This window comes from Lonchura striata, chromosome 5 (assembly GCF_046129695.1).
Source record: "Lonchura striata isolate bLonStr1 chromosome 5, bLonStr1.mat, whole genome shotgun sequence".
NCBI lineage: Eukaryota > Metazoa > Chordata > Aves > Passeriformes > Estrildidae > Lonchura > Lonchura striata.
This window is the reverse complement of record NC_134607.1, coordinates 42368525-42384095: the sequence shown is the minus strand read 5'-3', so window position 1 is coordinate 42384095 and position 15571 is coordinate 42368525. Positions and strand designations below refer to the sequence as shown.

At 44.3% G+C, this 15571-nt stretch overlaps 1 protein-coding gene across 1 annotated transcript in view; it reads left to right on the top strand.

The window, feature by feature from the left end:
• Positions 1-5009: 5009 nt before the first annotated feature.
• Positions 5010-15571, top strand: part of PPM1H (protein phosphatase, Mg2+/Mn2+ dependent 1H) — a 130102-nt gene continuing 119540 nt past the window's right edge. The window contains exon 1 of the mRNA XM_021547410.2: positions 5010-5300. Within this exon, the coding sequence (XP_021403085.2) occupies positions 5065-5300 (236 nt within the window). The 5' untranslated portion in view covers positions 5010-5064. The remainder of the gene's footprint in view (positions 5301-15571) is intronic.

Below are 15571 nucleotides of genomic sequence, written 5' to 3'. Positions count from 1 at the left end.
GGCTTGACCATGCTGCCAACAAGACCGTGGCTGATATGCATTTGAAAGCCAGTGCCTGGCTAGCCTGAACTGCAGGAAAGCTTGTGCAGGAGAAGCCACAGCTCAAAGGTAGGGAGAGAACCTTTGTTCCTGTTCACCATCTGCTCCTAAACCACCAGCAGCAGACAAGAAGCTCCTCATCTGCCCATCCTGCTTAATCTTGAGACATCCCCATGTAAGGAGTGTCTGCAGTGAAGGCAGCTGGCAGGTTACTCAAAAATTCCCTTCCATGTGGTACATATGAACCACTTCTCTGTGTGTTTAACCCATGTTATACCCAGGCACCAGTCAAGACTATCTTGTATTCTGAAACGTGCTTCCACTCGATCTGAAATGTTGAGGTAGTTGAAGCATATGTGCCTGTACTTAGTCAAGCTTTTAGTACTGTCCTCCACTCCTACGAATACCTACATGTCCTTTTACCTGCTTATTTTCCTGTTTTCTCTACATTGAAATCTACTTGATTACTTTCCGCTTTTTTTTTGCTGAGACTGACAGCAAAAGTGTTGCTACTGCTGACATTTTGAAGCATCTCACAACATCATCAGGGCAAGATGTTCTTTCACAAGAGCCAGGGCAAAGGGGCCCCAGAGAGGATATAATCATCTTGCTCCACCTCCCCTGTGAAAAGCTGCCAACAGAAGCACATAAACTAATCCCTATTCCATCCCATTATTAGCAGATTTAGCTACAGGCATTCAAAAGGAAGATATAATGGAAAGTAAGAAGAGACTGTAGGAGCAGAATCATAATGATGATGCTTATTGTGAAATTAGAAGATTATTTTCAGGATATTTGCAGGTAGATTCTTGTAGAAAAAATAATTCTGTAGCCTTTGGCAAATGTGACACTTGCAGGCTTATGGGCAGTTTATGTTGATGTAATTATATTTATATAGATTGCAAGAAGTGTTATGATTTTCTGACATCCTCTGCTTTGATTGCTAGTCAATTAAGATCTGTCCTCAGAGCCTTTTTTATGCCTAGGTATGTAAATGAAGGCTGCTTTCATGCAGCACATAATGTTGCACTTATTAGTCCTCCACTGTGAGAAGAGGTATGTACCCACATTTCTGGCATGAATACTTTTCCCACTTAGCTGGACAACATATTTTTGAGTAAAGACAGGGCTGCAACAGGCCTTCTCTTCAAATTGCCTCCAACATATTTCTGGGAAGGTGCAGAAAGAATAAGTCTGCAAAGGCAGGAGGGGGAGGCTCTGCAGGGAAATGCCCCGGCCCCAGCCCCTGCTTTGTTAAAACTATCCTGATTCAGTACAACAGTTGTGCTAGGAAAAGGCCTTATCAGTTAAGTCCTAGTGGTGAGAGAATTTCTAGTTTTTGAATCCCTAAAAGTATAGGGTTTTAGCCACTTAACATGACCAAGAACAAAGGTAATTCTCCACATGTATGGAGATAGGAGTGGGGCAGACAACTTCCAGCTCCTGTTCCTGCCTGCCATCCCAGGTCTCCTGATGTGTCCATGTTGCACATTGGCACAAAACCCACATGCACAACTAGTTTCACACTAGTCTAAAGAAACTTTGTATACTTGCTTGCACTTTACATGTTCCCAAGCCATACAGTACTTCAGCAGGGGTCTGATACATGCAGTATCAGAGGATGACCTGCAGATGAACAGCACTAGGCTATGAAAGCAAAATCCTGCTATAGTCCCTGTAGTCTGACAAAGCAAAAATACTTTTGGGTTTTGGTCACTTTGTGGCTAGGATGGCAGTTGAAAAAGAACATTTTACCCTAAATTTCATATATGAGGTCTTGGTCCCAATAACATTTTGTGGATTTTGACTGTTTGGATAGCAGTCTTCATTTGAACTACCAAGCTCGTGCTCTGTGGGGGACTTGACTGGACCACAAAGCCTTGGGACAATCACACTAACCATGAGAGAGATGCTCTTTCTGAGCTTCAGTTGCAGAAGTCTCTCAAAAGGAAATCCACGTATGAAATTAATATTGACTAGAGGATGGTGCAGTAGATATCAGGTATAGCAGAGAAAATATACCACTTCAAGTACTGCTAACAATTATTCATTTTTAAGCTTAATTCGTGCTTCTGCATGCAAATTGGCAAGAACACCAACAGCTTCCATCTCATCAGCTCTGATAAGCTTAGAAATGCTGGGGGTTGGTTGCTGCAGGCAGTCAGAGATTGGATATTGCAGGAAGTAGGATTGATGTCTTAATAAGAGGCATTTTGTCCTCCACATCACTATGATGCTTCAGGCACTGTGTTTCTGAAGGGTCTTTCTCTAGAGATAAAGATCTTCCTCATGCTAATTAAAGGTTGCACAGTCCTTTTGAAAAGGTAAGAATAACTTAATTGATCACCACATGACATGGTAATCTTCCTGAGTAGAATCATATGCAAACATAATGCTTTCAGTGTTTTTTGTATGGGAATTAACAGAGAAATGCAACCAATTCTGTCAAAGCTTTTTTTCCCTCCGCATATACAGCTTCATTTTCCATCTGCATATACAGTTTCATCCCATAATGTCAGGCACCTATTCTGACACACTCTGAATTTGTTCCGCAGCTCAGTTCACACCTGTGGATATTGACTACATCTGTGATAACATGACCCAGAAGTTCAAACCTACAGAAATGGCACATTCATCTCACATCAGACCTACTTATACTCTCACCAAAGTCTTTGGGAGCTTTAATTGCCTTTATTCAGAGCATGAAAAACACAGGAAAAAAAACTTCAAGTAAGCAAGCAACATAAGGTATAAACAAAGTAAAAGCTGGTGCCCAAAGAGGCTGTGGGTATCTCCGTCCTTTAAAATCTATCCTTGGAAATATTGAAAACTTGATTAGACAAGTTTCAGGAGAATAGAACAAAATTTTAAAGTTGGCCCTGATTTGAAAAGGAGCTGGAGGACATGATCTTCAGAAGAAATTTCCAATCAGAATTATTTTATGCATGAAAGTTTAGAATGTTCTTTGTGTAAATCTGTTTTCATTATGATTAAAATTATTGAATTTGTTGAATGCTGAATATGATGCATGGCAAGGTGGCATAATTCAGATGCTTCAAAGAGCTCATATGAATGCATTTCTGGCCACACACAGCTTCACTCCCCAGCATGGTTACCCATTCAGACAGAAAAGTAGATTTACTCCAATGTCACATATAAGTTAACATTTAAAAAGACCTCCAAACTGTCATCTTTCCATTAGTCATGGGATTGCAGAAGGAGAGAGAGTCGATTTTCAAACATTTGCATAGAGAATTCAGTATCCAAACCTTTAAAGGTCTACATGCCACCAAGAAAAATGTCTGGCTGGGACCAGGTGGATCACTGGCTGGTAGATATGGGGAACTTTCTGAGCCCTGCAGGGACTGATTATTACTTCCTTTGAGAAGTGAGGCTTCAATTCTGACTCAAAAGTGAACATGATCCTCTTTCTCAGAGAATTGAAATCAAGGCATCTCTGTACTTTTACGCGTGAAGAGGCCATATCCCTCCTGTTGTACTGCTGTATCCTTACAACATTTTTGTACCAGAGGTAAGCATCCATACATTTCAAACAGTGCACAAATCTGTTTTGAGTGGTAAGCTGCTAAGCTGTCTCCCCATATGTCTTATCTTGGATTTTCCTTGTCATCTAGCAGAGATATTAATTTAAACTCTACATATTACTTCACATTTCTCCCTCATGTATTGTGTGGAATAGTGACTGCAGTATGGGACTGGAAAACAAACACTGCATTCTCTCAGTTTCAGTTTTAGTCAATGTTATTTTTCAATGTCTTTTGGTCCAATAAACTGCAAAGTTTAAGTTCCAGTACTTCACTACTCTCAAGGTTTGCCGTACCTACCTGCTCTATTTTGCAGGTCATTGCCTTTCAGTGAGACAGCTCTCAGGAAGGCTGCAGAACTACACGGCTCAGACAAAGCCTTGCTTCAGAGGACAGACTTCCTATATGCTCTTGCTCCATTCCTACATTTCCTTAAAGCTTGGCACACCCAAATCTGCAACCCCTCCACACATCTGTGTGACCACCACATGGAAGAGACCTCCCAAATCTATTTTTTTAAAATTGTGAAAGAGAATGACATGGTCAAAATAACACAAGACAAGGGGTTTTTAAACATCAGTGTCCGCAAATTTGAATATTTTTGGCCCCGTCCTTTCACTTTTGCTCCATGACAGCATCCCAAACGTCCGGCGGTGCGCTGAGGAGCCCGTGTTTGCCGCCAGCGCTGACCGGCGGACGGGCATGTCCCCGGCCTCTCCGGGCAACCGGGGGAACCCACGGCAGGCGGGCAGCAGGGCTCGCTCGCGGCAACCGTCCCAGGCTCTTTTTTCTAACAAATGGCTTCCTGGGGAAAATATCCTTGGCGTGTTTGAGCAGAAGGCAAGTAAACCCTCCAAGCGGGAGTCTTGTCCCGCAGGATCAGCAGGCTCTGCCGGCGCTGGGACGTCGCTGGCTCAGCCAGGGGCAGCAGGGACAGCGCACTGCGGGCGGCGATCTCCAGCCCCCGAGCGACTCCGAGAGCACTGCCTCCCGGGCAGCGCATCCCGGGGGCGGCCGCGGGCACGGCCGCGGGCCCCGGCCGCATCGCGGCGGGCAGCCGGGGGCGGCCCCGCGGGTCAGGCTCCGCCCGCCGCGCACCTGCCGCGGGCCGGCCCCCGGCGCGGTGGGCGGGCGGGGGCGGCGGCCCGTGCCCGGCGTGTGCCAGGAGCCCGCCGGTGCCGCAGGAGGAGCAGGAAGCGCCCGGGCGAATCCAGCCGCGCTATCACATGACTCAGCAGCCGCTGCCGCCGGGCTGAGTTCGCCCAGCGCCGCGCCGGGAGGGGGAAACCTGCAATGAGGCCTCGGCCCCGCGGCTGTCCCTGAGCCCGCCGTCCTCCCGCCCGGCTCCGCGCGGCCCCGCGCCCCGCTGCGGGAGCGCGGGGGGCTGCCGGAGCCGCCCCGCAGCGCTGCCCGCCGGCGCGCCCCGCTCCCCGCCCTGCGCGGCGGCCCCGGCGCTGCCGCCGCCGCCGGCGGGGGTACTATGCTCACGCGGGTGAAGTCCGCCGTGGCCAATTTCATGGGCGGCATCATGGCTGGCAGCGCGGGCGCCGACCACGGCAGCGGCGCGGACTTGCCCCTCCGCTTCCCCTACGGGAGACCCGAGTTCCTGGGACTGTCCCCGGACGAGGTGGAGTGCTCCGCCGACCACATCGCCCGCCCCATCCTCATCCTCAGCAAGGACACCCGGCGCTTGCCCTGGACCACGGGCTACGCGGAGTGAGTACGGCGCGGCGAGCAGGTGGAGCGCGGCCGAGCGCGCTGCCCGCGCTCCGGGCGCAGCGGCGGCGGAAGGCGGCGATGCCCAGGGAGCCCCGGCGGGTGCCGGCGCTGCCGGAGGCTGGGAGCGCAGCCCCGGGCCTGCGCGGCGCCGCGGGAGCGGCGGGGGGAAGATGCCGGGGGAGGGGAGCGGCATCCCCGGCGCCGTCTGTCCGGCCCTGGCCGTAGCTCTGTACCTGGGTGGCTCCTTTCTGGGAGCCCGAGTGTGCGGACGGTCATCTGCCCTTGAAAGTCCCCGCGGGAGTGGCCGGTACCCGGGTCGGCGAAAGATGACCGCGGGCAGCACCGGGCTCCCCTACCCGTAGTGACGGCTCCGGAGCCAAGGATGACGTACCCGCCGAGTACTGAACAGCAGTCTCGGTCCTTCACCCTGGAATAAAAAGGGCTTTTGGTAGGAAACTCGGTTTGGTTTGTGCGTGTGTGAATACTTCTCGCTGCCCCGGAATGGTGAAATATGTGGGGTCTGGAACACCTTCCTGTGGACCTGACAGCCGTTGTGCTCGCTGGTGGTGACTGGTCAGATATCTCTCAAAACGCATTCCAGTTTGGGGAGACACTTGAGGACCACAGGCTCCAAACTGAGAGAAAAAAAAAAAAAATCCATTGGCTAGCCCCCAAACTGGGCTTTTCAAATGGTTTGTTGCCCTGACTCACTCATATAATGGTATTTACTTTAGAGGGTGTCTGATCAGGACCTGGTTGTAGCCTTGCCAGCCAGGTGAAAGGCAGTGTTCCTTTGGATACATCCAGCTGGCAGTGGGAGTAGGTGCAGAGGCAAGGCATGTCCTTGCACTTGATGCCTTTATCAGTAGGCACATAGTTTTCCTTGGAGATTCTGGGCGCAGGATTCAGTTTTTGTTTTCTTTCTGTTACTGCTTCTAAGTCTTGAGCATGTCTGGCCATCCATGTTGCTACCAACTCAGGGATTACTAAAGTTACTAAGTTAGCCCTTCCAGACTACAAGTTGTTTTGTATAGTCTCTTCAGACATACATGAATTCCCCAAAAAGCTGTTGCAAAAACTACAGTGAAGGCTTCACGTTGTTAAAGAGCAATCACTAGCTTTATTTAAAAGGTTGTTACATCATTGGGGATGCTGAAAAGGGAGATTTAAAGATAGATCTTAATGAGAAATTTTAAGAATTTTAAATTGGATTGTTCTCCTCAGACTAATAAAGAATTGAATAGGTTACTGAGCAAATTCCCCATGAACTGTAAGTTTAAATATTTAAAAGTAAGCTCTAATTGTTCTGCCACTATAATAGTAGCTTTAAAAGCCCTTCTTTACCAAAATAAGTACATGCTGCTATTTTCAGCTTTGGTGAAGTTCTGTGGCTTTCAGCAAGTATCTGTAATTGCAAGCTAGTGACAAAGTGGAATAGAGGTTCTCTGGCTCCCAAGTGTGTGCATCCCATGAGCTTCACCTGAGACTGCTGGGGCAGAAAAATGTGGCTGCTGGAAAGTGAAGGTTTCATTGAGCCTGTTGATGAAACCTGATGTGAGAGAGTGTTTGGAGATAAACTAAATGGCTCTGGTGGTCCTGAAAGCAGAACATATCAGAATTGTTTTCATATACTTGTTGCTCTTCCCTCTTGAGCTTTGAGCACCTTGGTTAATTGGAAAGCATAAAAAAGTCACTAGCTTTTTCAGTTCCTGTTGGTATCTATGTGAAAAGAAGTTGCCCTTTTGCTTTGTCTTTGGTAGCTTTTTTGTTGTTTTGGTTTTTGTTTGTTTGTCTTTGTTTGGTTGGTTTCAGTTTTTTGTCTAACCCTCTTCCCTTGCAGTTACTGGCTCTAGTGCTTGCGGAGCAGATCTAAGGGAAAGGTGGTACTTGTTAGAGGGAACTAGTGAATGTGTTACTACCCTCTTCCCAGAAGTATGTATATAATGTTCCAAAATTGGAGTTCACTGTAATCAGAAGATCTCAAAATGTTCGCTGTGGAGAAGCTGAGAGGAAAGCAGTGCCACCAAAATTTCATTGTTTTCCAAAGGCAAAGGATTGAAGAATAAAGGAAAAGAAGAAAATATGGACAAACTCAAATTTTGCCAAATACAAACTTTTTTTTTGTTTTACTCGTACTGAGCAATTACCAGGCTTTCTGAAAATATTTGTAGGACTTGCTAGGAGAGGTACTGAAACTATGTTTTTATTTTGAAACAGGTTTGAGTTACATAAAGAAATGGAAAAAGTATCAGGAAAATGAAATTACTATTACACATATTCTGAAGTTTGTTGGCTTGGGGAAAGCAGGGAATAAAGCACTTTCATGCTATTATTTAGCTTTTTGTTATCTATATTAAGGAAACTATCAGAACAATGTTTGCCTTTTGTTACAATACAAGTGAGCACTTAAAGAATGTTAGGAGGAAGTTTGGTGTCCTCACAAGCAGCTTGTGATGTAACACAAAGGTCAGCTATTTAACTCACATTTTCCTAGTTTGCTTTGGTGTGAAGACATGAGAGAAGACATGCCATACTTGCAGTGTGCCGAGGTGCAGCTTCCCTGAGCTATTGCCTTTTCTGTGTTTTCATGTTTTAGCAAATCAGCAAAAGTGATTGCAGTGTTTTGTTGGTTGGGATGCTATGGACACAGGGATTTTTACTTCCTGAAGCTAATGAGATGTTTGTTGTAGATTTAGAAGGTGGGGATTTGGCCCAGAAGGTGTAAGGAGAGTGTGTGCCACCTGTACTGTATCTGCCCTGATGTTGTGAGCCACTGCACAGCAGGGCTTGAGTCAGTGGATTTATGTTCCACACACAGCAGCAGCATCTGTCTCACTATCTTTAGGAAGAAATTCTGGCTCTGAGAACAGGTCATCTCGAGGCTGAGTTTCAGGAAAGCATTTGTAATGTTCATGTTCTTTAGTTGTAAAGCGTTTCCGTTTACAGATGATACTGGAGTTCCTTGATGTCGTTATGTTGGTGTTTCATCCAAACTGGGGGAAGGCATTTCAGGGTTAGACCTACTTCCCATGCCAGACTGAAGCAGTTTGTATGTACAAAATATGCATTTTTTTAGGGGATTCCTCTTGTTTCTTTGATTCCTGAGGATTAGTATTTCTTACTAAACAACATACTGACAAAGTAGCTCAGTAGCCTGTTGGCTATTTCTTTTCCCTAGAATCTGTTTGGTATGGGCCTGTGCATCTGACTTACTCCCCTGGAACAAGCCTTTCTCCTGCACTGCACTTTCTTCTTCCTCTTGTACTGAACATTTTTTTTGTAATGGGTATTTTTGCAATATTGTTTGCAATATTCATGTCATATATTTTAACTTATTTTTTAAATTACCTACTTAGCTCTGTGATATTATGTAGTGAAATGCAAATTAGCCTTTATTTTTTTTATTATTAACTTTACCTCTTTTAATGGAGTGATCATTACAAAAAACATGTAGGCGGGCAAATGAAATCTTCAGAAACATACTTGGTACTGGGATAAAATATCATTGCTTCCTGACATTTTAGTGAGAATCCCATGGGGACTCAGCTCTCCTTAGTCAGTGAGCGACCTAAAGGTTTTCTTCTGAAATGACTGTCCTGCTGTCTCTTCCTTGCATGGGAACCCTGAGACCTTGAATTTCATTTCACCTCATACAGGATGGCAAAAGGTCATGTTTCAAAGAAATATACCATAGACACTTGCTAATGTTTGTCAAGATCCATAGAAGCAAAATTAAAATGGTATCCCATATCCAGTAAGCTTTTTAATTGTCTTTAAAGGTATTATTTTAATTAGAAATAAACTTTTCATTTTTAATCAAGGGCACCCTTAACATAGTTCTGCGCATGGTTAGCTGGTGTGCATCAGGAATGACCCTGGGAGAGGGCAGTCTGTTCACAAACATTCTCCTAAGTCTGCCTTTAAACCAGAGGAGTAAGATTTTCAGCTCTCTGAAAAGTTAAGTGATTTATTTGAATAAGGGTGGGTGGGAGGGATCCTGCCTCACACTTTATTTGCTTGTACCTCCCTCTCGTCTGCAAGCAGCTGCACTCCCGAGGCCACTGGGATCTCCTCTGGAGCTTTCTCTGGCTGAGCCACGAGCTGTTTTTTGAGCTTCTGCCTGGATTGCCCTGTTACCGGGAGGGAAGTTTCTTCTTTGGTCCCTTCCCGTGCTGTTCTCAGTGTGTTATGCTGCTTCCCTGCAGCACTGCTGATAAGCAGCCCCAGTGTTCAACTCTGAAAGTAACTGGCAAAGGCAAGGCAGAAGCAGAGAGTATGTAATGTGAAATGACCCAGACAATATTCACTGCATCTAAACTCTATCGAGAATATTATTTTTCACCTTTTCCTCTTTTGCTTTATCTTCCTCCCTCTGTGAGGGTAGAGGTTGAACAGGGTGGAGCAGAGCCTACTCTCCTAGCTGAATTCCCTTGACTACATATGGCACGATGAAATAAATGCTAAATTTGCAAATGACAAAGAAGTAGCCTGCTGCTCATGCTGGTGGAGTTGCAGAGAAACTGTGACTGAGTAGCATTTTGTGGTAGAAAAACAAGCTTAGTCATTTTCCATCCATTTTGAATGTATATTCCTACAGTTCAGAATCCAGTACTGTAATTGCTTTTCTGAACTGTATGAATCCTGGGGATGGGACCATAGCTGGTTGCTTTTGTGTCACATGTGTCATTCTCTTTGCTCTTGCCTTTCTGCTGTCTCTCTGGGGATCTTCAAAAGGTGCTATCAAATACACTTAAGGGACAGGGGGAAAGATTCAATTGTATGTTGTCTGTGTCTTCATGCAAGAGACAGTTTTGCCTGACTTTTACATTTATTTTTTTAAATATTCTATATAACACTTAGATACCTTTGCAGTTCTGAGTTATAATAGGTTTCCAGAAACTTGACTTTACTGGTATGTGTGTTTCTTGGCTTAAAAAGTCAATTTGTTATCCCTGCAGTGCTTTTTGTTTGATGAGACAAAGTCCGGGCTGCTTTTCCGTAATGTTACATTTCAGAGATACTGTGTTTTCTTTGCTCTGCAGGCCTGCACTAGAAATTACACTTTCTCTTTGGTGTTGGTGGCTACTGACCCATAATGAATGCAGAGCTGTAGGTGAAGTAGGATGCCTGTGTCCTTCCAGCATTATTACAGTGGCAAGTTGTTACACTTAAAAATGAAGAGGGGGAGCAGTTTATGGATTTTTTTTTTCTTCTCAAAGTACTGGATTTTTTTGTGAGGCTGATGATATTGCATCATGTTTTCGATGTTACTTAGTTTGTAGCAAATTAATGTACGTGAGAATTAACTGCAAGTTTTTGTTAAAATGCTTTCTAGCATTTCTCAGTGATCGTAAACTCTTTGAGTTAAGGTAACATAGAAGTATTCGTCTACCTTTCATGTTCTGTCTAGACCAAACTATTTACTCAAATGATAAGCATTTTAATAATGTTATGAAGCAGGTGAAAGCTTAACACATCTGTGAGCTGAGGCAAGGCAAAACACAGAAAATGCTTGTCCCAAGTTGAGTATTTTCATGTTTGAGGATAGCATAGGGCTTGCAACTACTTATTCTAATCCCCATTGTTTCTTATGGCATTGTTTCTTATGTTGTTATGAAGATAACAACACCACAGTCCTGCTTCTGTGATTTGGAAGTGATAGTCTTTCTTACCCTCACCTGGGAGCATGACTCATACCCCATCTGTAAATACATTTTTTGTGTGTGTTCTGTTTGTTACAAATTTCAGGAGGATGAGACTTATGGGGAAAGGAATACTTTTTTTTAATCTTGTTCTGTTTGGTTGTCAGGTTATGTACACAGAAATAATTAATTACTTTCCTGTTTTAAACTTTTTTTTTAAATTGTTTGTAATTCTCTTTGTCTAGATGAAAATATTTTTTTATTCTTTTTGTAGTTTAGAATATAAGACTGAGTAGAATCTGATGAATGAACTAAAAACTCAGGTTCCATGTTGCTAGAGACAACTTAACAGTCTTCCTCTGTATGAATTATTCCTCTATGCATATTGTAATGTTAACTTTAATGTATATTGTCTGGGTCTTGTTTAAGCCTGGTTTCCTATAAAACTGCCTACAGAATCCTCATGATAATTTTAAGAGCTTCAGAAGTTCCTTTCCTTGTGTAAGACCTTATGCTATAGCATCTAATATTTATGTAATGCCTCTAATCTGCCAAGTGCATTGCAAATGTCAATAATTTCAGAATAACCTTGAAGAAGAATGTACATATGTAAATGTACTGGTTTTTCCAAGTGAAAAAAATGCAGCCATGAGGATAAGTTTTGGCAAGAGATTAGACATTAATGTGGAGAATGAATCTCAAGTTTTAGGTTCTATGTTTTGATGAGACAGTTATTTTTCTTGCTGTTGTGTACTTGGCTTTTCCTATGTGGTCTCTGATTTCTTAGAACATACAGGGGGTAAAAGAAAAATAGAAAGAAGATAAAAAAGGTAACTTGTGCTCAGATATTTTTAATACTAAGTAAGTTGCACGAATGTATTTCCTAATGGGAAAAGTGTGAAATTCATCCCTCAAAGCTCTCTCATATTGCTAGTTTCTCAGAGGCTTAAGACTGTGTTGTCTTGTTTCTGAAAGGTTTGCTTGAGCATGATCCTAGCTTCTGACACCAGAGCATGAGTGTGTCCTCCCAGTCTTTGGACTCTTCTGCCTTGGCACAGGTGACAGTCAGCAGATGGTACCTGCAAACACTCCAGCTTTGTTCATTTGTCTCTGTTGCAGCTGCACACTCGGGATAGGCTCGGCACAGTTATCATCACGCCATAAAGCAAACTGACAGGGCTGTGCCCCTCGGGGTGAACTGCTTTGAGCCTGTGGATGTGATCAAATGAAACATGCTCAGTGTGACCTTGAAAGGAGGCAGCGCCACAAAGCACAGGTCATTCCTCTGATGGGATCTGTGTGCCACTTGAGAAAACCCATCCTTAAACCCACAAATCATATTTCTAAGTCAGCTTTGTGAGCTGAATCCCAAATAAGACTTGGAGTGGGGGAGTGCTGTTAATGAGTGCAGAGAGATAATTTAGGCAGAGCAGACATAGCTACTTTGCTGTGGCATGAGGCTGGAATAGGTGCTATATCTGTGATGGAGCAGCATTTGCAAGGAAGATAGAGGCTCCTGAACTACATCTAACTTGGATCTTTAACCACTTCCCCTTGGATTTCTGTTCTGATTGAACTGTGAAAGGCAAGAGGTCCTATTGGACAGCAGCACTTTTGTATTAGCTGTGTCTTTTGTTGTCTCTAATGATTTTTTTTCTTCCTTCTTGTTAAACAGAAAGAGAAAGGTGACTTCTAAGAATTGTTTCCCATTTGGCTAGTCATATTTACTTGGTAGGGTATGTTTGGGATGTCCAGGTGTAATACACATATTATCCAGAGTGGTTTCCTGATCAGAGGTCAGGTGGAGTAGGACACAGTTTCAAGTGTTTGGAGTGCAAAACAGGGAGCAGAGCTGGTGAGAGAACTCCCAGCTTGTGTCAAGCTGCTCCACCCCTCAGATCCCACTGACACAGGGTGGAAGCTTCATTGAATGGTAGCTAGAGGGTCCAGACAGTAAGAGATGGCCAGCAGGTCCATTGAAGCCTTTTGGCTTCTTCACCACTATCTCCCTCATCCAGCAGCACACTTGCTGTCTGGTAGATGTTGCCGGCTGTACTTGGGGTTATGAATGCCATGGTTGCTAAGTGGTTGATGCTGCATGAGCTGTTCATTAGCTGAATCTCATAAAGTGTCTGCAGGCAGGTGTGATTCCTCCTCCCAATACCGTATGTAAGGCAAGTGTTTGTCTGAAGAGTTTAACGTTCTCCAAATAAAACTGCACACAGTATTTCATCAGGGGAAGCAGTGCTAGGATAAAGCCAGACAAAGGGATGTCTGTGGTTCTTGATCACAGCATGGTTTAATTGCTGGAGTCTGAGTGGGAGAAGGACAAAAATAACACCACACTGAGGCAGTCAACATTAGCAAGTGCAGTAGATAGTGCAGGAGGGTATGTGGTAAATGCATAATTGGGGAATGCCAAAATATGGACCCTGTACATAAATTCGCAATCACACTGATTTAAGAAAGAAACTCAAGTAAGAAGAGGTTTTAGGGGGCTGTGGCCAGCAGACAACTTTCTGGTATGAAGTAAGGTGGCAAATTGAGAGCTTTGCTCATTGTTTGGGATCTGTATTCAACACAGCAAAGCTTAAGGGGGAGAGAATCTGATGATAAAGTCTTGAGCTGCTTGAGGTAGAGGGATATGGGCAGTTCTGTGTCTGCAGAGAGCCTCTGGCTCGATAGAGCTGAAAATCTTGTATGGCCCAAATGGGAACCTAAATGCACTGTCTCCAAGACAAACAGGAGTTGAATGGGTCTGGTCCCCCAAGATCACATCAGCCTCTTCCTCCTTTGGTGTGGGGAGATCTGTCTGTCCATCACTGCCACTTGTCATAATGCCAGCTTGTTTTCAACTCTGTGAACAATGTCAGGCCCCAGGCTCTGCACTTTTCCCTCTTATGAAAGCAGGTCTGGGGTCCAGGTGGTGGCTGTGGCTTAGAGGTGAATAACCATTTCTAATACCTTTTTTTTCGCCCTCCCTTTTCCTTCTTTCCAAAATGCTACCCTAAGGTGTAGTCTATCTTGACTGACTGTTTTGACGCTGTTCATGTTCTTTTGCAGGCAACAATAATGACACTGAAACTGTGATTTGAGACAGTCAACTTTTGCCCAATTTCAGGGAGAAAGGGTGAGGAGAGGGAAGAGTAGAAGACCATGTGCCATTGCCTTTATGCTTTCCATGGTAGTATTCTGCTACAATAAGGGGAGAAATCCACTGAACTTTGATTTCATCTGATGTTCTGCATTGCTCCAGAAGTCCTACAGCAGAATGTCCTTGGACTGGCATTAGAGATCAGTGAGATTGTCCCTTTATAGGCATAGCTCTGTTTCCAAAGACTTAGCAGTTAATTTCTTTTACTTCACCTGCTGGTCCCATATCTAAGTGCCTTTTGTGCTCTCCTGTCTGTATATCTACTCCATTGCATAAAGGTACAGACAAGAGGTGAGTTCTTTCCTCTTCTCTGCTCCCCACTGTGAGCCCTTCTGGATTTCCCTGATTTGTTTCTCTGTCCTTTGTGTCCTGTTATGATAATTTCTGCTTTCCAAACTCCCTGCAAGGAGAAAAAAAGATCCATCTCCAGCCAAGTTCTGCAGCAGATCACTTTTTTTTTTTCCCTGCCAACATTGATTCATTTAGGCCAAGTATGATTTTTCTATCTTTAGGTATGTGTTAGAGACCTTCTCAGAAACAGATGATGCGTAGTGCATGTTTGTAATGCTGTAAAATACCTGTCAGTCATAACTAAGAATCTGGTCCTTGGTGGAGTTTTACATTAGGGGTGGGACTGAGGACACATCTCCAGGTCTTATAACTTGAGCAGTGCTCAATTTTGTGCAGATGTCTTGTGAAGAGACAAAATAAGTTACTTTGCTCTTCATCGGAGATCTGTGTATTTTCCAGATATGGCAGGTCACCATGTGAGCTTTTGGGCTTTGTTAGGTTTTGAAACAGTTTGAGTAAAAGGCGAGTTTGGGCAACACTGCCCACCCCCCTCAACCCCCCAGCTAAGTGCCACTAATAGTTTTTTTTAATTTTTTTTTATTAATTTTTCTTTTCCCTTCTGTCTGTCTCAGAAAGTTGGTTGGGGTTTTTTGTTTGGTTGGTTGGTTTTTTTGTTTGGGTTTTTTTTTTTGTTCTAGACTTTTTTTCTTTTTGATTCAGTATCTCTGCTGCCTGTCTGGGGAGGAGAGGGAAGAAGCTGTGAAAGTTCAGCAGCTTCTTCTTACTGGTTGGGAAGAGCACTCCTTAAATTGATTCAGGCTCAACCTTTGTAAATGAGAGTAGGGTCCTCTTCAGCAGGTTCAGGGTTGCACTGGATGATCTTTTCAAAGGCAAGGAAACTCCTGTCCCTGCCTTTCTGCCCAGGCTCATGAAGCAGCTGAACAGAGTGGAAAGGGTTGCACCTCCCTTGGCTCCAGTGGCCACGGCGTAGGGCTCAGTGCCTTGTCCTCTGTCCCATTGCATCCCTCCCACTTTTAATTCCATGGCTTCAAGTCTGTGCAGGTGCCTTGGCAGGCTGAGTGAGGGTCTTGGGTTTTTAATTTGTTCAGCAGTACGTGATGCTTTGCAGAAGCCTGTGCAGTAAAGCTAGGGTACTTAAATTGCTGGTTGTATGTTTTGAA